This window comes from Ammodytes marinus, assembly GCF_949987685.1.
Source record: "Ammodytes marinus genome assembly, chromosome: 11".
Lineage (NCBI taxonomy): Eukaryota > Metazoa > Chordata > Actinopteri > Uranoscopiformes > Ammodytidae > Ammodytes > Ammodytes marinus.
Genome location: NC_137215.1, coordinates 29,133,694 through 29,147,860, shown reverse-complemented (window position 1 = coordinate 29,147,860; position 14,167 = coordinate 29,133,694). Strand labels below are relative to the sequence as shown.

At 37.8% G+C, this 14,167-nt stretch overlaps 2 protein-coding genes across 2 annotated transcripts in view; one reads left to right on the top strand and one right to left on the bottom strand.

Moving 5' to 3' along the window:
- The first annotated feature begins 2,203 nt into the window (after positions 1-2,203).
- Positions 2,204-14,167, top strand: part of vps8 (VPS8 subunit of CORVET complex) — a 61,556-nt gene continuing 49,592 nt past the window's right edge. Inside the window, exons 1-6 of the mRNA XM_080036687.1 lie at positions 2,204-2,334; positions 5,318-5,386; positions 6,028-6,158; positions 9,340-9,436; positions 10,251-10,283; positions 10,981-11,035. Coding sequence (XP_079892813.1) covers positions 2,263-2,334; positions 5,318-5,386; positions 6,028-6,158; positions 9,340-9,436; positions 10,251-10,283; positions 10,981-11,035 — 457 coding nt within the window. The 5' untranslated portion in view covers positions 2,204-2,262. The remainder of the gene's footprint in view (positions 2,335-5,317; positions 5,387-6,027; positions 6,159-9,339; positions 9,437-10,250; positions 10,284-10,980; positions 11,036-14,167) is intronic.
- On the bottom strand, positions 11,765-14,153 carry LOC307257496 (DELTA-stichotoxin-Hmg2a-like; the record flags this gene model as incomplete). Its single annotated transcript, XM_080036759.1, has 2 exons — positions 11,765-12,197; positions 14,086-14,153. The coding sequence occupies 2 exons, from the start codon at positions 14,151-14,153 to the stop codon at positions 11,765-11,767; spliced, it is 501 nt and encodes a 166-aa protein (XP_079892885.1).

Genomic DNA, 14,167 nt, shown 5'->3' with positions numbered 1-14,167 from the left:
TTCAGTGAACAGACATGGCAAACACATGATCAGACAAATCCCATCTCACGCCTCCCACACGAGTTTGTCATGAACATTTGTGTTGAAATGACGGAGTATGAAAACTAAATGTAGCCTGGAGGCTAGAATTGTGTTGCCTAACCAGTCCAGTAGCCATGTGTCACTCCCTCTGCATGACATGTTTTACCATGAAGTACGCTATATAATATAATTGTAGGCTATAGTTTTGGCAAGCAATGTCAACAGTTTGGAGAAAAAATATATTGATCTTTTTAATATTACTATCAATAATTCTCCCTAGAGTTACCCAGTTATTGAGTCTAAGGTCCTGCAAAGATCTGTCTGCAGGTCCAAAGCCTGATGAATAAACCCTCTTACCACTGCTGTCCAAACATTATGAAACCCAAATCAAAGAAGCACAGTGTTTCTTGGGTTTCAATCGTGCATCACAAACACCAACATGTTTGGATAAGAAGTGAGGGATTGCTGCTCTCGGCACTAATCACAGATGTTAATATGAACTATAATACATTTGAGGCGAGACACTGCAGGCCTCTAAAGCACTTACAGCGAAACTTTCCTTTATCATCCTTGGCACTATTCTGAAGGTTATTACAGAAGGATTTGTTCATATGTTGGTAATTGTCTAATTTATGATACATTGTGTTCTAAAAACAACATAGACATGATACGGAGCTTTGATGTATCCAAAATCTGTTCAATAGAAACATTAGATTCTCATATGATGTAAAAATTAAATAAAGATGTTTAACTCTTCATCAACATCTAGATTTTAGTTTTTTTTAAATAGAGGAAAATTCCTGCATTATTAATTACATATTGACACTTTTGCATATTTATTCAAACATCCTGAACAAATTGTAATACAAAAAAGTATTGTATTAATGTAAGTAATCTGCTGATTTTATATGATTAATAAAATGTTACCCTATAACATGCAGTGTCTCGCTTAATAAAACAAATATAATAAGAGCTAAATGGTCAGCAGGGTAGTTGACTGTTTTGAAATGCGCTATTCTGCCCAGACCTTTGTAGTTCTTTTTAGTTGCACTGTTGCTAAAATGCAACTGAAGGGTGTGGAATATGATACATACATATGATAAATTGACATAACCAAGGGCTTGTTGGAGCCCTGCACACAGTATTAACTGTAAAAGGGTTATTGCATTCAATAGTTCAGCAGTTCAGCTGAGGACCACTTTAAGTTGAACAAAAAAATCAGATTATAAGGGAAAAAGTCCTAATATTATGAGAAAATTATTCAAATTGTAAGTGAAAAAAGTCATTATACTTTCATTAAAATGACTGGGACAAAATAGTATGTCAAGAATGAATTTGTTGTAATTTGTGTTAAATATTTTGAGAATCATTACTTTTTTTCATGTATCTTATATGTTATTTTGTATTGTATCTTGTACAGCACTTTGGTCTACTGATGTTGTTTCTAAATGTGCTATAGAAATCATTTTGACTTTGACTTTTGACTTTTTGTCCTGTTTGTGAGATGAATTCATTGTTAGATTGCCAATATGTTTTGTTTCTTCAGACTTTCTTCATCCAATCCAATAAACAACAGCAGACAAGAGTCAATAGCAGAATAAGCTGTTTGGCATGGGCAGAGAATATATTACAAGTTTTTTCATGGGCGCAACCCACGTACTCAACTCTGTTGCTCATCCCAAAAATACATTTTCCTTACAATTGTGGCACCATTTAAAAGTTAAAAATAAACAGGCTTTCTAACGGCATAAGATCTATTTTGTTGTCCATTTTCACCATTACAGCTGCTTATTATTCTAGTTGGTATTGTCCATCTCATTTGGCTATGCTGCTTATTTTATATATTTTTGGTTTTATAATTTTTTTATTGATTATTTTGCTGTAAATGGTCAATTTATTTCAATTTAAGAGGTTTACATTTTAGTATATTTTATTTTATGCATTGATGCTGAGAATATTCCATAGGAGGATTTTTACTATTAAAATGGCATCACACCATTAAAAATGACCTTTAAGCAATTAGTACGTTTCTTATCAAGAATATTAGTCGTGTGTGGCTGGGCCCAATATCTATTCACGGAGCAGAAAATCCCATGGATTTATTATAAAAGGAAAATCTCAGTCTATGGTTATCAACTTTATTGTGAAAAATGAAACCGGACATGGTTATGGATATGATCATCACAGAGCGAGCTCCTGTGTTGATGCTAACCATAGATAGTAGATGCTAACCCAGTAGACATGTCGGAGTCTCCGGACGCCCGCAGCCTGCTCTCTGCTTCCTCCCAGCTCAACCTGATGGAGGTGGACGCGGTGAGACGCTCTCTTATTATTATGTTGTCATGGCGGAAGGGGAATTGAAGCCTTTGACTGCCGCGGTACTCGGTTATTATCCCAGGAGTAGTGTCGGCTGCACACACACAGCGGCTGCTCTTCACTCTGCTCTTGGGGTTAGCCTATTATGATACTTTTATCCGTAGTTAAACACCTTATTGTTAATGACGAAGGCCAAGGTAGTACCCTGGTAGTACCTGACAGGTCCACATGAGGCCCAGCAGCTCTGCTTCTCCCGTGAAGGAATAGGCTACTTCTTGACATTTTATTTGGACATGTCCGAGCTGTCATATTACTGAGACTGTAGCCTAGTAGTAAGATAACAGCCTCTGACACCACGCATTCAGTTGAAACCATGGACATATAGAGGTTGAAACCAGCCAACTGGTTTTCTATTCAGAGGTTGAGTTTAGTGACTGTAGTTGTGGACAGTTAATTACACTGTCCTGAAGTCTGAACGTGACCATATCACGTGATTGCGTTGTCTATTTACCATGCACCTCACGCTCACTCAGCCCTATCAATATGCTATCAAAATGTAGAGAGACATTTCTTGAAAACAAGAATACAGTGTCTTACTAATATGATGTCCTCCATTCATTTAATATATAGTATTCTATATTTTAGGACATGTGGGTTTAGTGGTGCAACTTACTGTTCGTGGTGAGTTCAGGCGCCGCCGTAACTTCCCGTTGGTTTCACGCCCAGTAGCCTACTACACCTAATAGCCTAGGGTTACTGTAACCTGATTCAAGATCCTTAGAGCAATTATAAAAGTTCAGGAAAGTACAAATCTTTGGTCTTTAGTCCTAAAAGGTTTTTATGTTTCACCCTATTCATAGGTCTGAGAATAAATAGACCTATAGGCCTACAGAACAGAATTAAACAAACAATATTTATTAAGTACAATATCAAGATGTGAATTCAGCATTCAGCCTATTCAATGTAAGCGTGTGTCTCAAAATAGTAAAACAAAGCCTATAGAATTGTATGATTACCTTTGGTTATACATGTTCAAATATAAAACACTACTGTATACTGTGACTTGGCTGATTACTTGAAGGGTATTATTAACGGAGAGATGTTTCCCAGTAGCTATGACCAGCTTATCAAAATGTTTATCCTTTTTTTTTTTTTTTTTTTTTTTTCACTGTCATCATACGCTTTCCATCTAGCATTAGCCTAAAGATTAGAGCCATGGCTAATTATCATAGTAATTAACAATAGTATTGTTGAGCACTTTGTGTTGAATATGGCTGACATTATGTCAACCCCTTCAGACCACAACAGAGACACAGATGAAACGTTCCGAAGTGTGTCACTGTGTAGGTATCTTGTTTTGTGATATTTTTTTGTCGTTGGGATGCATCATAAAATTGCATTTCACTTTTCTATGATAAATGACAGAACCCATGTTTCTTTCCTGGACAAGTGTGTTAACAATTGCAAAATGTCAAGAGACATTTTGGGTCCAAATTCAATACCTCTGAACTACAGTAGAGATCAAGATTGTTTGAATTATATGCAAGATAATTCAATTACATTTTGGGAAGAGCTACGCCCCCTCTGTCTCTGGGGCTGGTCTTGTTTTTTATGGTTGATGCAAGTTTTCTGTTACTCCACATGAAGCTTTGAATATTTGCCAGAAGAACTCTGCTGTGTCCAGATGTCAGAACTCTAGGGCTGCGTTCCAAATCTCACACTCTTTCTTTTTTCTATTCTACATACCACAACTGATCATTAAAATAATCTAGTAAGCACTAAGCATGCAGTTGGCATATAATTGGGACATACTTTAACTTATTTATTTCATCATAACATTGAGTCTTGATCTTGACTGCTTATACAATGCCCGTCCCAAAAAAAGTCACACACTCAAATATCTTGTTGGACCGTCTTTAGCTTTGATTACATCCCATATTCACCTTCACACATTTTGTTAAGCTTTATTTGGCACATAAGGTTGCTGAAGCTAGACCTGACCAACTGAAGCAACCCCAGATCCTACTGTACACTGCCACACAGGCTTGTACAGTAGGCACTAGGCATGATGGGAGCATCACTTCATCCACCTCTCTTCTTACCCTGATGCACCCATCACTCTGGAACAGGGTCAATCTGGTCTCATCAGACCACACAACCTTTTTCCACTGCTCCAGAGTCCAATCTTTATGCTCCCTGGAAAATTGAAGCATTTCAATCCGGCCTGCAGCGCAAACTCTTTGGTTCCGCCCTTCTGTCTCACAACAAATACTGACATATTTACTCCCGGTCCACAACAATATCAGACCATAATCATAAGTGATAAATAAATACTCAAAAACTTACATTTTAAGTGATCTACCATTATGATCATTTAAAGGTTTTTATCCGACCACATTTCTTCCTCAAAGATGACGGTTCACCATTATCTATCCAGGTTTTAATAATGCATTGGACAGTTCTTAACACGATTTTAGTAGTTTCATCTTCTCCTGAGTAATTATCTTTGTTTTATGCAGGCCAATAATTTCAACCCTCTGAAACAGAGTTACATATTTTCCAAAACCACAGCATACCCCATCTCAACACCAAATTTCACATGCACAAATAGTATCTTTATTAGTAATGTCTTTTAAATAAAGGGCGAACAAGTTATTGAACCATTTTATAAAGAATGCCACTGGTTTGGGTTGAAAGTCTCATTCTACCATTTAGTTATCTGATGCTGCCATCTGGTGGTCTACTGCTGCTATTACATCTTTTGGGATGTTATACCTGGTGTTATCATGGAAACCTTCTCCTCCCCACACAATGCCAATGGGCCGCATACCATTTAAAACCCCTTACTAAAAGACAACATTCAAATACAAGTAGGACATGCTGCCAGTCACGCATATGGAAGAGATGTAATCATCTAAGGAAACCCAGCGATAAAAGCCCCCCCTCTCTCTAAACCTCTGTTCTACTTCTTTATTCTCAGATCGACGATAAAGAGTTTGACATTCCCCAAGTGGACACACCGCCCACACTGGAGAGCATCCTCAATGAGGTCAAGTACAGGCTATTCTTTAACCACTATACTGCATCACACGTGGTCAACAGTGTTACAAGACATCTTTCCAATTCATTCAATTCTCCTGTCTGTTTTGTGTGTATCTATATGGTATTGGTATGATCTCATAAGTATTCTACATTTCTTTGTTGGTGGTGATGGTATGTGTTAGGAAGGCTTAAGCAACACAGCAGTTCTAATTTAAAAGAGCAAAACATATACCAAAATGCATAAAGGTTTCTTCCATGGTTTGAATACTGAAGAACATCACAACCCACCGTTTCATTGCCTAATTCTTTTTAATATGTACTATATCACATAGCTATGGTCTTAACATTTTCATTATTTCACACTTGATATCATTTAGAAGAAAACATTTAAACAGATTATTGAATTTTGGAACGGTACGTGGAGCGGATGTACTGTATGAGAGCATTGGAGCTGAAGTGTGTGTGTGTGTGTGTGTGTGTGTGTGTGTGTGTGTGTGTGTGTGTGTGTGTGTGTGTGTGTGTGTGTGTGTGTGTGTGTGTGTGTGTGTGTGTGTGTGTGTGTGTGTGTGTGTGTGTGTGTGTGTGTGTGTGTGTGTGTGTGTGTGTGTGTGTGTGTGTGTGTGTGTGTGTGTGTGTGTGTGTGTGCAGCTGTCGGATGAGGAGGAACCCTTTGTGTTGGAGGACACCTGTGTGCTCAACACAGACAACATGGACGCCCACTCCTGTGACACCTCCTCTCTGGCCAGCTCTGACAGTGGAGACCCAGCACACCTCAAACGGTACGCACTGGGTAGTGTTTAAGTAGTGGTGGAGGAAGTATTGCTATGTTTTGATATGATATGTGCAGAGAGCTTGATTGAAAAAGGCTTCAGATTGTCCTCCCATGTACTTCTTGGGGTTGATGGCAAGTAGCGGATCTACAACAACGCTTCTGGAAACAGGATCATCTCAGTTGATACTGTGCTTACAGACATCATAATTGGACACACAGTATTCAGTTTTGATTTGTGTTTTATCAAATGATCACTACCAATAAATATTCATTTCATCTTGTCAAATGGTTAAAATGCTCCTTTTTCTTCAGAGTAAATTAAGGCGGGATACTGCAGGTGACATTAACTTTTAGGTTTCATCATGAAACTTTGCCGGTTGATTATTCACATAAAATGATGATTTTTTGTCCTTCAAAATGTTCAAGGATGTTTGAATCAATCTGCAAATATGGCAATATTGATCTATTTATGCACACATTTGAATCCTTTTAAAAGACAAAAGTCTAGATGTTGGATTAAGCCAGAGTTAATATCTTTATTCTATATTTATAGCATATAATTATCCAAAGTTTTTACTGAACATATTTTAAATACAACTTTTTAAATTTTACAAATAAAATAAAAACATGTGCAGATCTTAAAAATGCATTTTCTTCATTTAAAAAAAGGAGAGAATGTCTTCTAAAAAGACAATTAACAACGTAACAAATCCTTGTGTAATGACCTTCAGGATAGTGCTAAGAATGATAATGGAAAGTGGAGTTGGTTTCATATAGTATTGGAAATTTTTTTTTTAGATAACTGCCATTGAAGATGGTTGTAAGAGAAATCGACAGACGTAAATGGACAAGGTGCTTGAAAAAGCCATGTTTTTCCCTGCAGTCTCACCTTATTGTCTTTTGCATTTATGTCATTAAATTATATATTATAATCATTCATTCATTTCATCGTCATCTTCTTATCCGGGTTTGGGTCAGGCTGACACCAGCTCCAGCACGGGACACCATCAAAAAAAGACTTGCACCATCTTTAGAATTTTCCTCCTTTGTGGGCAAAGTCCTCTCCAAGCTCTTTACCACAGCCGTCAGGTTAAGTTGAACGAAGGCAATACAGAGCTCAAGTCCTGCCTCTATTTTCAGCTATTTTCTCTCATCATCATAAGGTTATCTCCGGGTGCTGCGGTTTCCTGTAAAATCACATAGCAACACTAGCTATTGGTTTCACTAATAAGTATTTGTGACATCTATTATCTATCATCTAATCTCATCGTCAGGCAGGGCTTGGGTTGGAGGGGAGGTGGGGTTGACATAGCAATGAGATCCCAGCTATGAGGTTTCATTTAAAAAAGAAAATCTCGAACAACATCAATAACAACAGTTCAATAAAAATGCTCAAAGAAAATTCTGCCTATATCTCTTATCATTTACTGTCAACATTTCACTCAGACTGAAATTCTTCTTATTCACATTCAGTCAGAATTTCACTTGTGCATAAAATTCAATGAAAACAGTGTGTTCTTCTGCAGCTTATTTCATGTGAAATCCAGTTGCATAAACAAAACATACAACAATAATTGTTCAAGTTACAATCATAAAACAACATTTATTTCTACTTATTACGTTCGTTATTTGATTATTATTTGATGAACAATCAACCCTCAGAGTTTCTTGCTAAACCAAATATTATGGCTTTATTGTTTTATGCAGCTACATAAAATAACATTCAATCACAAATGCATTTAAACATTAAGGAGTAGCATACAACAGTTTCAACATCAAATCCTGCATTCACAGATTTCTAAACATCAGTGTGGACCATTCCACTAAGTTTTAATGATCACCTTTGTAACAGCAACAACAAAACTAATATTTGAATAACTTTATGAGTAAAATTAGAAATAGGATTTTAAAAGTATTTAAGTATCAAGAGTATTTAAATGTCGTATGTAATGTAGGCTCAAAGATGCACTGGGTCAAAGCCGGCCCAAGCCTTCATAGGGCCCTAAGCGAATATGATTAGGGGACCCCTCATATGTGCAGCTGGGTGAAAATGGTAGCCAGCCGAGATCCCGACTCTCGTAGAGGGATCCGGGGGTATGCCCCCCCGGGAGATTTTTTTTTACCTTTTTAGAAAGTGAAATGCATGAATCTGGTGCACTTTGAGAGGAAAATTAAGAGGCTAAATCTGAGGAATTTTGTGTGAACAAATAATTTGGAGACACTAGGTCGGATGAATTAGAAGCTATTGAAGAAAGACACATGGATTTTCCATAAAAATATTAATTTAAAATAAAATATTATGCAGGGTCCTCTGGGTTGGGCTTGGAGCTCATTTTCTTTTACGGAACATATTTCTCTGTAATATAATGAATGCATTTAAATGCAGTGAGAGGAACGAAGCAGAAGAACTCTGTTGTCCAGCTTTCTTTTTTTTACATAGACAAGGCTGACAGGCTATAGACTATACACAGTGCATGGGCAACTGAGGGCAGCCCCATTTCCAAATGTTTTTAAATAAACTCAAAACACACTGTGTACACACACACACACACACACACACACACACACACACACACACACACACACTTGATATATAAATCAACAGAGGGTTAGAGAAATACGTATATATCAGGAAGTAACTGTCGACAAAGCTTAGCGATAGCGATAATTATCGTGATGGATGGATTTTGGACTTCAGATCTGTGGAAACCTTTTAATGTGGACAACAACACAATGAAAACAATGTGTCCAAATCAAATAAAGCAATATTACATCAAATATTTCCATAACATTTCAAATGTTTTAATGGAAACCAAATACACTTACTTTTTCTATTTATACTGAACTACAGTTTCTATTGAACTACATGCCATATATTAAACTGTTCAAATATTTAAATGCAAATCATTTAATGTTAAAATATTGTGAGCTTAAGTTGATCATGTATTTTATCTTGAGATCCTTTTTGTTCATATGTGTGAATAAGGGTTGTAGTTTTCTCTGAACAGTAAGTCAAAGAAAATCATTTTACACAGCCTGCAGTGCCAACAGCCCAACAGACCACACGAGTCATGATGCATAATTTTTTGTATTTGCATGCACATGGTAATTACATTGAAAATGTGTTGTCTGGTCTGTGTGTGTGTGTGTGTGTGTGTGTGTGTGTGTGTGTGTGTCCGTGTGTGTAGAAAGAGGAGGACGTTGGATCTGAATGCGACGGTCCATGGTTCTGTTCTCCGACACAGCCTGCTGAAAGGCATCTCTGCTCAGATCGTCTCTGCTGCTGTAAGTCTACCTCTACCCCAGAACTTAACAAAGTCTAGATACACCTGCTCAAATATCACTCAACTACAAGCCAAAGTGTCATACTTAAAGGTGCTCCGAGGAACTTTTAAATATTTCTGAAACAGTCTCATTTTTCCTCTGATGATCATAAATGACTTGTAAACAGCAAACGAGACCATCACTGCAAATAATGCTATTTTTTTATATAGTTTTTCTTAATGCCTTTGTCATGGGTATACGCTCACCCAGGAACAACATCTGGCGTAGTAAAAACACTACCGCTTTTGTCCAAAGGGGGGCGCAAAATGAATTAACGCAAAATGGAAGTTCCTCAGAGCACCTTCAAGATGCAAGATATCGGCAAATGATTAACCTTATCAAACGAGAAGTGATGTGACACATATTTCACTAAAATTATAATGTTATAAAATCACATCTTAATCATCGTTTATCTCATATAATTAAAAAATAGAAATGGAGTGAAGTCAAAGTTTCAGATAATAAGTTTCTCTGCATGTCATTCCCCTCTCTGCCCCATCTAATCTCTGTCTCTCTAAACTGTCTAATAACAAGCAAAAATGACAGAATATTTCCTTTTTAAATTAAAAAATAAAATATAAAATAGTAACTGTTTCATGGAAGCTAATAGAAATCCTGTGGCTTTCATTTGAATGATTTCTCGTTAGGGAAGTCTGTACGTTTAACAACACATACTGTAGGTAATAACATCAGAATTGTACCTTTTGTTTCTGTAGACTAATGCGTACAAGATAGTATTCAAGCTTAATAAAAAGTTGGTTATCTTTTCCATCAGGACAAAGTGGATGCTGGACTGCCAACTGCTATAGTGAGTATTATTTTTGTCAACTATGAATTCAACTGAACATAGAGGGATCATATTAGTTTTAAAGGAACATTTGGTGACACACTCGCTCAATCACATTTGATGGCTAATTGTGTATGCTCTCATGATGCCTTTTTAGCAATGTTATGGATTCAAAAGATGCTATATATTAGCTTCTACTTAACAATACTGACTGTTTTAGTAACAGCATCGTTGAACATATGCTGAAGGGAGCAACAGTAAAAGTGTGAAAATAGTGACAGAGATGTAGGTAAATGGACTTGACTTATATAGTGCTTTTTAGCGGATTTTCTGAGCCCCAAAGCGCTTTACATTTCTTACCACATTCACCCATTCATACACACACTCAAAGACGCTTCGACATGTGGTGGGTAGGCAGTGGATCAAACCTCCGACCCTGCACTCCAGAGGCGATCTCCCGATCCACTTTGCCACTGCCGCCCCAATGTAGGAGAGTAGTAGAAAGAGAACGAGTGTTTGCAATATGTTGTATTAGTCAATAGTAATGCTGTGCAATGAGAAAATACTGCTTCTGACATTTTTGTTTTTAGAGCGAGCAGTACGGCCACACATTGACCTGTCTTTGTGTGATTGATTGTGTGAGTGTACAGAAAGTTATTTTTTCTGTATTTCAATGTTTTCCTGGCTGCCACTAAATCTATTGTAATGTTGTGTTCAGACAGTGGCTGGTGTGATCGCTGTGGGAACGTCTCATGGTCTGGCTCTGGTCTTTGGTGAGTCTGAAACTCCATTACAGTCAAATTCAAGTTATTTTTATGTACGTTTATATATATATATATAAACGATAAAAGAAAAGCAAAGCAGTTGTCGGCAATGACGCTCTTGGTTCTCAGGCCCCATTCAATCCAATGCAACAAACAAATGTAAAATAATAAATAATAACTCACGCAGTTGTCACGTCAAGTCCTCAGATAAAGTCATGAATTAGTGCAAAGTTAAAATGTAGGAATAAAATATAAACATAACCAGATCAATTAAAATAGAATATACAATAATACAATGACTAGTCTGTGGGATGAAGCTGTACTGTCTCAGTTGCGCACTTATTTGGGAAAATGTATTAATCGTTCGGATTACTCAATTGAACAAATATATCATTCAATTATCAACATTTTAAATTCATATGAGCGTATCAGCTCTATCTCTATGTTTCAGAGGAAACACACTTCAGCTGTAATCTGTTTTATTTAAGCAAACTATTACGTCAACATACAACTATGACATCATTTGGACTCAAGTCTTGTTTTTTTATTTGATTTGGCATCAACTTTGGAAAAATCACATCTGGAACAACCAATATTTAGTGTGTATGTTTATCGAATATTGAGGCACTATTTCAGCTATAGTGACTACATTCTATCGGTTAAATTGTGCTTTATTTATACAGTATACTTATTCGGGCTCACACACGGCAACACGTAGGATCTTTCTCTTCTCTTGATTCAATACATATCTAAGCCGGTATCGCTAACATCCACCCTCAGGACTGCTTCCCCTGAGTCTGACATGGAGGCACTGACCATCACATAATCGCCCTGATAGGAAACACAGGAGCCGTTAGCCTTTGACCTGACAAAGTTGTTCTCACTGCCGTTGTACATGGTGTCGTAGAGGTTGTAGTCACACTCGTTGCCCCTCTCGAAGATGCCCACCGCGCACCAGTTGGAGTAGAGGTTGCGGTCGTAGGGCACAGAGAACATGACAGCCAGCACGTGGCTGCAGTCCTGCTGCTCTGTGTTGAGCAGGTCGTAGGTGAAGACGCCCACAGAGCCGGTGGCAGAGCCTGTGCTCTTGTTGAACAGGGCGCTGACGTAAGAGCAAGGGCCCACCATGGGGGGTAGAGGCACCTCGCAGCATCCGCTCTCAGTGAACACCCTGAACACACAATACAGTATGTCACAACACACATCTGTATTTTAAGTTGCTTACTTATAGTCAATGGCTTCATTGAAATGTTGTCTTTTACATATCCACTCTCAAGTTACCAAACTTCGGAGCAGGTTAGAGCGCAGGGTCAGCCACAGGTGGAGGTAGTGCTAAGTAAGGTTGGTAATGAGGCTTATGACATCATATGAGGAGATACACCCTTGGAAAAGTTTTGGGGTTCAGTGTCTTGCTTAAAAGGGGGGAGGGGGTCTATAACTACAAGCATGTGAATGTACACACAAGGATCCTAAACAGCAGTCTAAAACATCTTCCCAAGTTAGGGTCAATTTAGTTTGAAGTTATCTGACTGTGTGTCCTCAGACTAGTACTTGGCTGACTGTAGTGTAGGAGATTGTAACACAACATGGGAAATTGGTTCAAAAAAAGACACATTTTGGAATATACCCACTTAAAGGTCACCTGTCACATATGTAAGATGCCTCATTTTTCAAACTGATTATGGTTCCCCGGTGTGACTAGAGACTCCCTCAGTATGAGCAAAAACAACCCTCTCTCTCTCTGAAAACCTGTGTTCAAAACCCCAGTCAGATTGATCTCCTCATATGATGTCATAAGCCTCATTACCAACCTTACTTAGCACTACCTCCACCTGTGATAAGCCACACCCCCAGATCCCCCCTGAATCTAACTGGCAGTTAAATTCAAAACGGCAGTTAGATTCAGAGCCAATCAGAGCAGACTGGGCTCTTTGGAAGGCTCTAAAACTGAGCGTTTCAGACAGAGGGTGAAACGAGGAGATTCAGCAATGTTTGTTTTGGACACTACACCATGAAAAACAGTTGCTAGTAGAAACCAAAATGACAGTTTTGAACCTGAAAATGAGCATTGTATATTACCTTTAATGTGACTAACACATATTGAGTTTCAAAATGCATTCTTGCACATAACAAGGACTTGAACACATTTGAAGCTATTTAGTTTTTCCTTTATCTTGTCACTTCTGTCTATACACGATTGGTTGTACGCCTGTCCATCCTGGAAGATTAATCCTGAATCTATCTAATCTGGATCCCTTTCAGGAAAAAACTTTTGATTTTGGGCCACACAGATCAAATTGACCAAACTCAGAATGATACAACTAAAAAATAAACACATCCGGCTCCCTTTTAAAATTCCACAACACAACTGATGTGTGGTTGACTTCTGTAAATTATACATCAAGGTTTGTTTGTAGAACTTTTCAGAAAAGAATTTGCAGCACACTTCTCTGAGGCAGTGTTATCTAAAAAGACCAGGAAGTTCTTTCTCAATTGGGCTGTTTTATTGACTCTCTGTGCTATGTCTCCAATACTCAACTGTAAACCTAAACATTGAAGGGAACCAGGAAGATATTCAGACCTAAATATCTCTGGTATACAATTATTTCTATTCACTCAGAGACACACAAATCTACAGGGAGAGTGTTTGTGATTGCTGTTTAAAAATTCTACCAACACAACCCAGACTACAGTCAGGTGGCTTTAAAATGTAAATGTACCCTGCGTTCCAATACCCATACTTCCCTACTATTTAGTATGCCAGAAAAAAAGATTTAGGATGTCCCAATACATGCATGCCAATTGAAGTATGCTGAAAATACATAAATGCCCCACTAACTCCAATAGCATTTTGGAGTATTCCTCTTTCTTCTTGACATTTCTTGACACAATGAAAAAAAAACTTCCTTATCTGATTTTATTTTTCTCTCCTGTGGCCCTAAAACTCTTCTGTTCTTTAGTATGTAGTGTAGTAAAAAGAAAAAGTATGTGATTTGGAACGCAGGGGTAATGTCTCTCTACCTTTTGCAAAAAGACAAGCACAAAGGGGACACACTAACCTTGCATTGGCCAGAGTGTAGGAGCCAGAGTTGTTGTTAATCTCAACAGAGCAGCTGCGGTGAGGCATGGTGATGAGATGTG